At 41.5% G+C, this 12,814-nt stretch overlaps 1 protein-coding gene and 1 long non-coding RNA gene across 2 annotated transcripts; both read left to right on the top strand.

The window, feature by feature from the left end:
• Window positions 1–1,795: 1,795 nt before the first annotated feature.
• Window positions 1,796–10,384, top strand: apom (apolipoprotein M). The gene is given in 9 exon segments (XM_070437340.1): window positions 1,796–2,014; window positions 2,190–2,354; window positions 4,927–4,933; window positions 4,936–5,065; window positions 5,474–5,544; window positions 6,537–6,671; window positions 6,964–7,065; window positions 10,040–10,075; window positions 10,189–10,384. Coding segments are annotated over 8 exon segments (858 nt in total). The 3' UTR covers window positions 10,069–10,075; window positions 10,189–10,384.
• A 1,614-nt stretch (window positions 10,385–11,998) lies between these two features.
• LOC139023702 (uncharacterized) lies at window positions 11,999–12,291 on the top strand. The gene is made up of 2 exons (XR_011474836.1): window positions 11,999–12,075; window positions 12,109–12,291. It is a non-coding gene; the product is annotated as an uncharacterized lncRNA (long non-coding RNA).
• Window positions 12,292–12,814: the final 523 nt, after the last annotated feature.

A 12,814-nucleotide genomic window follows, 5' to 3' on the forward strand; every position in this document is an offset into this window, starting at 1 on the left:
GCAGGCAACTTGTTGCAGGCAACTTGTTGCAGGCAACTTGTTGCAGGCAACTCGCAACTCTGTTGCAGGCAACTCTGTTGCAGGCAACTCTGTACTCTGTTGCAGGCAACTCTGTTGCAGGCAACTGTGCTTTGTCTGTGGCTCGGTTGCTGTGATGTGGTGTTCAGCTAGGAGTTGATGGACAGTCCGAAAAGCGAATGAAATGGTAGGTGGTTTCAGATATCACATCCTACGCCACACAGGCTCAGAAATACCACTGTGTCCGTGGGAACCAGGGCTGTCGCTCAATGCAAGCCATTTATATCTACGGTATCCACAGAACGATTTATAAGCGAAAATGTCGGTAGGTACCAGAACCATGCAGGACCCCTAACCATCTAACAGGTTTTAAAAGCACAGCAAAGTTCAAATGGGAAGACAATGTCAGAAATGTTGTTTATTTATACAACAGATTGTGTTATCACTGTGCTTCGTCTAATAGCAGAACCAAATGACCTGGATTGCAGTTTAGATTACATTATAAAGACATGGGGCAAGTGATCAATTCCGTTCGAGATGTTACGCTGATTAGTACAGCAATTGTGAATGCTATTTATGCATGCTATCTTGAACATGAACGCCTTATATGATTAACCTACATAAGAAGACATGTATAGTTACAGTAACCTAAATGTGGCCATGGATGTTACTCATTTTAAGGTTGAATGTTACATTAGTTTGTAAGATTTACTGTAGATTTACCATATTACAAAAGCAATATTGAATTGTGTTTGGTTGACAACGCAACCAAATATCAACATATAAAGGAGATGTATCTACTGGTTGGATAGTTCCATTTGAGCCACTGGCTTAATCCCGTTCTTTAACCTATATGGAGACGTGCATCTAACATACAGTGCATTCGGAAAGTATTCAAACCCCTTGACTTTTCCAAATTTTGTTGCCTTATTCTAAAAGTGATTAAATCGATGATGAAAAAAGCCAATCTACACACAATACCCCACAATGACGAAGCAAAAACGATTTTTTTGACATTTTTGCTAATTTATAAAAAATAAAAAACTGAAATATCACATTTAAGTATTCAGACCCTTTACTCAGTACTTTGTTGAAGCACTTTGGTAGTGATTACAGCCTTGAGTCTTGTAGGGTATGACGCTACAAGCTTGTCACACCTGTATTTGGGCAGTTTCTCCCATTCTCTGCAGATCCTCTCAAGCTCTGTCAGGTTAGATAGGGAGCGTCGCTACACAGCTATTTTCATCTCTCTCCAGAGATGTTCAATCGGGTTCAAGTCCGGGCTCTGGCTGGGCCACTCAAGGACATTCAGAGACTTGTCCCTAAGCCACTCCTGCATTGTCTTTGCTGTGTGCTTAGGGTCATTGTCCTGTTGGAAGGTGAACCTTTTCCCCACTCTGAGGTCCTGAGCACTCTGGAGCAGGTTTTCATCAAGAATCTCTCTGTACTTTGCTCCGTTCATCTTTCCCTCGATCCTGACTATGATATGACAAAGCCTACGATAGTCAGTAGTTATGGGTTAGGCGGGTCCTACTACAGAAACAAGGTGGACAGTTAAAGCCAGTAGCTTATTGCTCCAGGACTCTCACAGATGCAGAGAAGCGCCATGCACAGATAGAAAAGGAGTTTCTCACAGCAGTCTGGGCATGTGAGAAGTTTACCAGATATCTGTATGGCCTAGATACATTCACACTGCAGAGTGATCACAAACCTCTTAATAAACTGTAAAGACMTTGACTTAGTGCCTTTGAGGTGTCAGAGACTGTTGATGCGCATGATGCGTTATAACCCTACAGCCAAGTATGTGCCGGGGAAACTGCTTGTTATAACATACACCCTTTCCAGACATCCCCAGGCAGTTGTTACAGGAGATATTGCAGAGCTGGCCAGTGAAATTGAGGCCTATGAGGATGCAGTTCATACACCACGGCTTATCTCACCCACCAAGCTTGATGTCGTCAAGAAGCAGACACAACAAGATGCAGAGCTGCAGATGGTGAAACACTATGTGACAACAGGATGGCCAAAGTATAACAGGTATAAAATCAGAACCCCTTCCAGAACTCCAGCACGGAGTGAACGTCGACTTGAAGCTGGGCGACGAACAAGGCTGGACAAAGACGGCTTCAGTGCTTCAACGATGTGACACACCCAGGTCATACTTGGTCCAGACAGATACGGGAGTGCTGCACAGGAATCCACACCACCTGAAACCCTTCCACAGTGCTTCAGAGACTTGTCAAAAGGGTGGAGAGGAACACCCAGAGTTTGACACGGAGTTGCACTTACCTATTCCAGATGCCGACCCACCTCCTTTCACAGAACCACAGACTCCGGTACACATGACTTCTCGTGGTACAGTTGTCAAACCACCAGACAGATACGGAGAGTATGTGCAGTAATTAACACACAGCCGGCATTATGCGACAGAAGAACCCCACTGCAGCTATGAAGGTGACTGGCAGTCCACCCAACTCACCTTAGAGTAGAATATAGTTAGTGTTGAAGAAACAACGACTGTTTTAACGAATGTTAAAGACAGAAAATGAGTTGATGTTTCACGAGTTGTTGAACTTTAAAGACAGAAAAGTTTGTTTATGAATTCATATGTTGAGACAAGTGTATTACAGAGTGATGAACTATAAATAGTATGTGATGTTTTGACATTTTAGAAACACATGTCTTAAAAGAAGAAGAAAGGGTGATGTGTTGTATTGGAACTATTTTATTATAACGCATGGCACAGGTATATTCATGACGTCATATAAAAGGTGATTGCGCAAGTAAGGTCCGCGTGCGTCCGTCGTAWCAAGTCCAGTGAAGACCGTCTCCTGTGTTATGTTACTTATTGTTTCGTTAAAGTCAACCAAAGTGACATTCACCTCCAGATTCTTCACATAAAGCATAACACTACAGTGACCATGATAACATCATCCGGTGGTTGAAATTTCACCCTCAAAACAACCGTTGACGTTGATGACTTTTTTCAAATCCAATGTATTTTCCACACAGATTCCACGGCACGATGCATTGACAAATTACGTTGAAACAACGTTGATTCAACCAGTTTGTGCCCAGTGGGTAGTTACATTATAAAAATCATCTAATGATCAGATGTGCTTTTCAGCATTACATTTGGAACTTTATCAGTGTGACATTGTTAGTATTGTTAGTATGTTCCATGAAGAGACAAAGAACCTCTGAAAAGTTGATCCGACTGCAGCAAATGGAAGCAATGTTCTCTTTGTTCTCATCAAAACGTTATCTTCCAGACACGAGTCAAATGAATATGCACAAGTTGTTCACAAATCAGAATATAAGGACATCCTATTGAGGTCTACCTACTGTATGAAACACTCAAAAAGTTGAGTATGTGTATGGTAGTGTGCCAGGGGTTTTTCCTATTCAGGCTCACATATTCAGGAACACTCCTGGCCCTAATGCATACCACAGGGATAATTAATTACGTTGACACCGCTTGGTAGATACTCTGCACTGTGATACTGTCTTACAAAACATGATAACCTCAATAACCTGTGGGATGTGCATTACCAGTGTAGTCTGCAGAAATGACAGTCATATTGAAACCCATCCACCAACATGGGGGCTGATGGATGGTGAGGATAATAGGGGGTGTAGAAGCAGGCCTATTTCCTAAAATTGGGTAAATGCTCAAACACTTCTTACTTTAAAGGCCACCCACACAAAAAGACTTATAGGCAATAATGTTGACATATTTCGGTCCCTCTTCATGGACCATGGAACAACACCTTTTGGTATGTGGGCCTTTGGACTATGTGGGATGGTGGAAAGTTGTGCTAACAAACAAGTGGTTAATGATTACCACAATCCTAAAATGTTTGAAGCTCAATCCGGACACAGAAATATCAAGCCCAGAAAGAGAGATCAATTGCCAGGTTTCTTTTAGGCCACAAGTTGATTGAGGCGGTTCAGGCATGTTAGAGGCCAAGGAAGTGTATTCGTTCTTGCTCTTTGTGAATGGGTGGTTGGGTCAGCTCTTCTCCCCCTGCTCCCAACCAGTCCTCCTATCTACAAGCAGCCTCAATACCCAACAGGTAAGACAGATATGCAGATGTAATATCTGTGTTTTTACCACTATTATGACCTGTCAATTAGGTTATTATGCACAAGCGATGATATATCAAACATCATGAGCCCTTCATGATGATTCTCAAATTATTATTGCGTTTTGGTCTTTTAATATATTTACAAAAAATATGTGTGACCCATAATGAACCTTTTTATTTATTTTATTTCAACTGTATTTATACAGGGAGTCAACATTGAGTTAAAACATACAGGGAGTCACTTTTACAAGTGAGCCCCACAAACAACATACACAATGCAGTTTGCTGTACAGACTTCCCACCATATGTGATTTGGTTTGACAGAATGGTGTAATTAGAGTCCTACAGCATACAGTATATGGTTGTACCTTACAGAAAATCGACATTCATGTGGTTTTTCCGTAATGGCTGGATATGGACAGCACCTCAACAAATGGTTTCACAGTTTCAGTTTCAGATTATTTCACATTGGCCTTTCACTTGTCATCTTACGCTTTCCCCACCCACTGTTTTCTAACAGTGGTGGTCGTTTTTTTGTCAGTAATGTCTTAAAATAGATGTCTCCTTTTATTTAATTCTCCCCCTCTCTTTTCCTCCTTTCACAAATCTTTCTCTCTCTCTCTCTCTCTCTCTCTCTCTCTCTCTCTCTCTCTCTCTCTCTCTCTCTCTCGCTCTCTCTCTCCCTCTCTCTCTCTCTCTCTCTCTCTCTCTCTGTCTCTCTCTCTCTCTCTGTCTCTCTCTGTCTCTCCTGTCTCTCTGTCTCTCGTCTCTCTCTCTCTCTCTCTCTCTCCTCTCTCTCTCTCTTCTCTCTCTCTCTCAGTATCTTGGCAATGGTACTTCATTGCAGCGGCTGGTGTGAAGGAGTCGGATGTGCAGATGTTCAGACAGATGGACAGCACTGTGTTTCACCTGAATGAGACCTTTAAAAATACACTACTGTTGAGCGGAGCCATGCGCGTGTAAGAGACCAGGGATAGCTGACACAATCATACTGGCAGAGAAGCCCACTTGGGGTATGTCCCAATAATCTTTCCTTCTTCCTGAAGTGTGCACTTGTTCACTCCTCCCCAGAAATGTAAAAGCATTGGATTTGGATATGCATGGGCTAGAGGGAGTTTCTTATAACAGTATTGAGAAACGGAAGAAGAGAGAGATTATTTTGAACATATCCTTGGTCTGTTTCTGACCCAAATTTGACCCAGTTGTACACAGTTCAACAGGCTTAATTACACCCTATATGGTGTTGCAATGTTTGTGGACTATTCTACACTGACTAACAATTTTAAAGTATAGGAGAATGTCAGTGTTGTTTACAAAATTACAGTAGAAGCTGTCTGTGTGAATGCACATATTTTATTCCATTTTAGGGGTGTTCATTGCATTATGAAAAACTGGACCTATACTATTCAGTCTGGCAAAGATGATTTGACATCAGAAGGTAACTTACATCCACTCCCACTAACTTAGGAGCAACTTTTAATTTGAGTTTTGTTCTCTTAACTCAGACTTTCAATGGGCCAATGAGTATATTGACCCATTGAAAAAGTATTGGGACAGTGACATTTTTTTGGGGGGGCTCTGTACTCCAGCCCTTTGGATTTGAAATGATACAATGACTATGAAGTTAAAGTGCAGACTGTCAGCTTAAATTTGAGGGTATTTTGATCCATATCGGGTGAACCGTTTAGAAATTACAGCACTTTTTGTACATAGTACCCCCATTTTAGGGGACCAAGGCTATTGGGACAAATTCACTTATGTGTAATTAAAGTAGTCCAAAAGTTTAGAATTTGGTCCCAAAGTTATAGACACACAAATATCATAACCCCAAGACATGCTAACTGCTCACCATTACAATATCAGGGGAGGTTAGCATTTTTTGGGGGGTATGATAGTTAAGCCTCTAACTTTCTCACTCATTATCCGTAATCATGGTAGCATTCACATTAATGCAGAAATGTTTGGCAACATATTCTATTCTTATTTACAATAAAAGTGACTCCAAAATGACACTACATTATTTACCATTCATTTAAATTTGGCACAAAATTATCTGAAACACATCCAACACAAACAGCAAATGCATAAAACAAATGTGTAGCGTCACAGGCTTGATATAGTCATTGCGTGCTATGAATGTGGGACCAAATATTTTACTTTTTACAGATAAGTGAATATGTCCCAATACTTTTGGTCACCCAAAATGGGTGGACTATGTACAAAATGTGTTGTAATTTCTAAACGGTTCACCCGATATGGATCAAAATACCCTCAAATTAAAGCTGACAGTCTGCACTTTATACAGATCCAAAACAACAACAAATAGTGTCACTGTCCCAATACTTTTGGAGCTCACTGTATGTGTGAACAAAACTTGAGCAAAACTATGTTAGCCCATTGAATAATGAATTCCCTGTTGGTTTGACACAGGCAGGCCTGAGCTGCAAACTCTAGTGTGGAGTGGAGAGTGGCTGAACTGCACCCAGTGTATCCTGCTCCAGGAGATAGAGCGTCACTTGGAACCACTAGAGACACACGACACCCTCAACAGATTCATGCTTTACGGTCAGCCCAGGAGTCATCAATGATTCCATACTGTGATGGAATACCAGGAATTGAAGCAAAGCTGAGAAAATCTAAGAATTGAGATACATACTATTATTAATACATCACATTGCTGTTTAATTAATTATTACATGCATACAATGTACATATTACATTTTATGTGTTTTAAATTGTATAACAAGGACATCGTATAGCTGCCCAAAGGGTTAATGTGCTTAGAGATGCAAACGATATTTGCATGTTTGCACTGTAAGTGGTGCTCAATGAAAATCGTGTATTTTCTTTTTACCAGCTCGTGACAGTGCCTTATTGGATAATAAAGTGGTGAAGGTGTTTCAGACCCAAACAGCTTGTAAAAATATGGACAGATTTGTCCATCTCCCTCAAGAGAAAGGTTTGTGGTTTTGGTACATCATCTAACCTCACTATAGAACAAGTGGACTTGAACCACCAGTGAAAATATTTTGTTTCTCTGGTGGTCCAAGTTCATTTGTTCTATAGTTCTACTTAGAAATGTCCTTGTTTTTGAAAGAAAAGCTATTTTTTTGTCCATTAAAATAACATCAAATTGATCAGAAATACAGTGTAGACATYGTTAATGTTGTAAATGACTATTGTAGCTGGAAACAGCAGATTTTTTAATGGAATATCTACATAGGCGTACTGAGGCCCATTATCAGCAAACCATCACTCCTGTGTTCCAATGGCACGTTGTGTTACCTAATCCAAGTTTATAATTTTAAAAGGCTAATTGATCATGAGAAAACCCTTTTGCAATTATGTTAGCACAGCTGAAAACTGTTATGCTGATTTAAAGAAGAAATAAAACTGGCCTTTAGACTAGTTGAGTATCTGGAGGATCAGCATTTGTGTTTTCGATTACAGACTCCGGGATGCTGGCCGTCGAGGCAGAGTTCCTCTGTCCAGTGTCTGTGTTCTTTTGCCCATCTTAATCTTTTCTTGTTATTGACCAATCTGAGATATGGCTTTTTCTTTGCAACTCTGACTAGAAGGGCAGCATCCCGGAGTCGCCTCTTCACTGTTGACGTTGAGACTGGTGTTTTGCGGGGTACTATTTAATGATGCTGCCAGTTGAGGACTTGTGAGGCGTCTGTTTCTCAAACTAGACACTCTAATGTACTTGTCCTCTAGCTCAGTGGTTCACCGTGGCCTCCCACTCCTCTTTCTATTCTGGTTAGAGCCAGTTTGTGCTGTTCTGTGAAGGGAGTAGTGCACAGCGTTGTACGAGATCTTCAGTTTTTTGGCAATTTCTCACATGGAATAGCCTTCATTTCTCAGAACAAGAATATACTGACGAGTTTCAGAAGAATGTTCTTTGTTTCTGGCCATTTTGAGCCTGTAATCGAACCCACAAATGCTGATGCTCCAGATACTCAACTTGTCTAAAGAAGGCCAGTTTTATTCCTTCATTAATCAGAACAACAGTTTTCAGCGTGTGCTAACATAATTACTAAAGTTTTTCTAATGATCAATTAGCCTTTTAAAATAATAAACTTGGATTAGCTAACACAACGTGTCATTGGAACACAGGAGTGATGGTTGCTGATAATGGGCCTCTGTATGCCTATGTAGATATTCCATTAAAAATCAGCCGTTTCCAGCTATAATAGTCATTTACACATTAATGATGTCTACACCGTATTTCTGATTTTAATGGAAACAGAAGTTGCTTTTCTTTCAAAAACAAGGACATTCTAAGTGACCCCAAACTTTTGAACGGTAGTGTGTTATATATATACACTGCTCAAAAAAATAAAGGAACACTTAAACAACACAATGTAACTCCAAGTCAATCACACTTCTATGAAATCCAACTGTCCACTTAGGAAGAACACTGATTGACAATAAATTTCACATGCTGTTGTGCAAATGGAATAGACAAAAGGTGGAAATTATAGGCAATTAGCAGACACCCCCAAAAAAGGAGTGATTCTGCAGGTGTGACCACAGACAACTTCTCATCCTATGCTTCCTGGCTGAGTTTTGGTCACTTTTGAATGCTGCGGTGCTCTCACTCTAGTGGTAGCATGAGACGGAGTCTACAAACCCACACAAGTGGCTCAGGTAGTGCAGTTCATCCAGGATGGCACATCAATGCGAGCTGTGGCAAAAAGGTTTGCTGTGTCTGTCAGCGTAGTGTCCAAGCATGGAGGCGCTACCAGGAGACAGGCCAGTACATCAGGAGACGTGAGAGGAGCCGTAGGAGGGCAACAACCCAGCAGCAGGACCGCTACCTCCGCCTTTGTGCAAGGAGGTGCACTGCCAGAGCCCTGCAAATGACCTCCAGCAGCCACAAATGTGCATGTGTCTGCTCAAACGGTCAGAAACAGACTCCATGAGGGTGGTATGAGGGCCCGACGTCCACAGGTGGGGGTTGTGCTACAGCAGCCCTCACGCCCGTGCAGGACGTTTGCATTTGCCAGAGAACACCAAGATTGGCAAAATTCGCCACTGGCGCCCTGTGCTCTTCACAGATGAAAGCAGGTTCACACTGAGCACATGAGCACATGTGACAGACGTGACAGAGTCTGGAGACGCCGTGGAGAATGTTCTGCTGCCTGCAACATCCTCCAGCATGACCGGTTTGGCGGTGGGTCAGTCATGGTGTGGTGGGTGCATTTTTTGTGGGGCCGGCACAGCCCCTCCATGTGCTCGCCAGAGGTAGCCTGACTGCCAATTAGGTACCGAGATGAGATCCTCAGACCCCTTGTGAGACCATATGCTGACACATGCACATTTGTGGCCTGCTGGGTAGGTCATTGGCAGGGCTCTGGCAGTGCACCTCCTTGCACAAAGGCGGAGGTAGCGGTCCTGCTGCTGGGTTGTTGCCCTCCTACGGCCGCCTCCCACGTCTCCTGATGTACTGGCCTGCTCTCTGGTAGCGCCTCCATGCTACTGGACACTACGCTGACAGACACAGCAAACCTTTTGCCACAGCTCGCATTGATGTGCCATCCTGGATGAACTGCACTACCTGACGCCATCTTTGTGGGTTGTAGACTCCGTCTCATGCACCACTAGAAGTGAGAGCACCCCCCAGCATTCAAAGTGACCAATAACATCAGCCAGGAAGCATAGGAATGAGAAGATTGTCTGTGGTCACCACTGCAGAAATCACTCCTTTTTTGGGGGTGTCTTGCTAATGCCTAATAATTTCCACCTTTTGTCTATTCCATTTGCACAACAGCATGTGAAATTTATTGTCAATCAGTGTTGCTTCCTAAGTGGACAGTTTGATTTCACAGAAGTGTGATTGACTTGGAGTTACATTGTGTTGTTTAAGTGTTCCCTTTATTTTTTTGAGCAGTGTATATATATATGTATATGTGTGTATGTGTTTCTTTCAGAGCTTTGTAAATTGGAGAGTAAGGCGTAGCACTGAGGTAAGAATCTAAATGATTCATTCACTTGTATTTTTATGCACTTCTTATCACTACTTCTGTTTTGTGGTTATTAAATTACATTTGCTCATATCCATCTCCACAATCTATTACAGGCTGCCTGCAATTTGTTAGAATCTTCAATCAAGATCATGCTATGCATCAAAATAGGTTTCCCTTTGATAGTTTAATATTAGCGTATTGCCCACTCTAACTTTGATCTAACTCAGAAACGTGGAACTAATTCAAATGAAGAACTCTCCTCTCATTTCCCATGTGTAATAGTAAAACAAATAAACAGAAAAAATAACAGCTATTCAAAGTCTCAGAATGTTTAGAATAGCACTAGTGACCCATGCTTAGACTTCTAAGCATTTTCCATCGCTCATTTAAACTTGCAGTGACAAGGCACACAGTTATCAAGCTTTCTAAAAGGGCCTATTTCCAGGCAAATATTTCACTTCCACACATTTCTCTTTTTGTGAGGGATGACTTAACTGTCATGGTTCAGTCATGGTTCACTGAACTGCCTTGTTCCACTGTTTGCCTACCTCCATCAATGGAGGCTGCTGAGTGGAGGATGGCTCATAATAATGTCTGGAATGGAGTCAATGGAATGGTATCAAACACGTGGTTTCCATGTGGTTGATACCATTCCATTGACTCCATTCCAGCCATTATTATGAGCAGTCCTCCCCTCAGAAGCCTCCGCTGACCTACATCTAAATACCATTCATATATTTCGAAAATAAACCAGGGCTAGTTTATGGGGGAGGAGCCACCCACGTAGTTACACTGACAGTGCAGGGGAAATTCCCATGATGCTGCTGACAGAGCAGAAGCTCAGAGCACCAAAGTTGTTCACAGCTAGATTGGTCATCAACAGTTCTCTTGTTCATTTGCTCTAATGTAATAATACACAGGGTGACTGAAAGCAGAAACGGGGAAATGTGCTTTCACCTGTCCTGTTATTTCTTGTAAGGTTATTTCTTTGAACTGCAGGTCAAAATCAAGAAAATAGGGATATATAATGGGGTAGACTAGGGATTTGGGGTGCATTGTACTTGTAATTTCTATGGCTTAAATACAATAACAGACTCCCATGTCTGGTCCTATAAAAACACCTACAGTATACACTACACTGACAATACACATTTTCCTATACAGGCGGCAGGTAGCCTAGTGGTAGAGCGTTGGGCCAGTAACCAAAAGGTTGCTAGATTGACTCCTTGAGCTGACAAGGTAACAATCTGTCGTTCTGCTCCTGAACAAGGCAGTTAACCCACTGTTCCTAGGCCGTCATTGTAAATAAGAATTTGTTCTTAACTGACTTGCCTAGTTAAATAAAGGTAAAATAAAAATAAAACATTTAATAAAAAATACAATACATAAAAATTATGTCAAAGCCATTGATTGATGTAAAATAGCACGACTTTCATCTGCACTGGTATCAGTGACAAAGCACAATGTCCAGTACTTGACATTATCAGGTTATGTGGGTTTTTACCTGTAGCCTCAAGGAAAGGCCAAACAACAGTGTCCTTATGCTTATGTAACATTTTAAATCCTATACTGTAGCTCTGGACCCGTATTCAGAAAGCAGAGCAGGAGTGCTGATCTAGGATCAGTTTCGCCTTTCAGATAATGAATAAGATTACATAGATAGAGAACCTGATCCTGTCAGCACTTCTACTCTGATAAGCTTTATGAATAAGGGCCCTGGTTAGAAATGATTGACATACCAGTGGCTGCTACCAGTGACAGGAGACACTCAATGGCTGAGTTAGAAAAAGTCAACATGTAGCTAACAATGTCACCCTTCAAGTAGCTCTTTGTTTCAGCTATGTCCGGTGCTAATATGTATGCCAGAAAATATCCCGAAACCATGAAGAAATCCTTGTCTCTCTCCCTCCCCCTCTCCATTTATCTCTCTGATTTACGCACTTTCAAAGACTTGTGACGCACCAACATGAAGACACTTGACTTCCCAGATACACTTTGGCGTGAAACAACTTGTTGACCGGCAGAAAGTACAGAGGTCAGGGTGAGAATTTACTTCCCGTCTCCGTCAGAATGACTTTAGATTCTTACCTTTCTCTCTCTGTACGATGTCCATAATAGGACAGCCTCAATCTCAGCAGGATTTGTTTCAATCTCAGCAGGACTTGTTTCAATCTCAGCAGGACTTGTTTCAATCTCAGCAGGACTTGTTTCAATAAGTTAATATAGTCACCGTACAGCTGAGGTTCTATTCCCAGTGTGTTCCTCTTTTCATTTCTGGTTCGTTTCTCAAATATCAATGCGATTTACAGTATATGAAAGCATATCTTATTAAGCCCAAAAATAGGCAGTCAAACTCTTCCCTGCATAATAATTACTGTCAAACGATCGTTCTTCCAGCCCACCTCTAACACACCTGATTGTTGATGAGCAGTTCACTAGTAAAACACTAATCAGGTGTGTTAGTGCTGGGCAGAAACAAAAACATGCACACCCTTAAGCTCTCCCTGACCAGGAATGTGACCGCTGGTATATACCAATATTGAGCCAAACACATCTTCGATGCTATACAGATTGAAATCAATTATCTAAAACTGAACAGAAACTGATAAGTCATCTAAAACTGAACAGAAACTGATAAGTCATCTAAAACTGAACAGAAACTGATAAGTCATCTAAACTGAACCGAAACTGATAAGTTATCTAAACTGAACAGAAACTGATAAGTTATCTAAACCTGAA

This window comes from Salvelinus sp. IW2-2015, linkage group LG35 (genome assembly GCF_002910315.2).
Source record: "Salvelinus sp. IW2-2015 linkage group LG35, ASM291031v2, whole genome shotgun sequence".
Lineage (NCBI taxonomy): Eukaryota > Metazoa > Chordata > Actinopteri > Salmoniformes > Salmonidae > Salvelinus > Salvelinus sp. IW2-2015.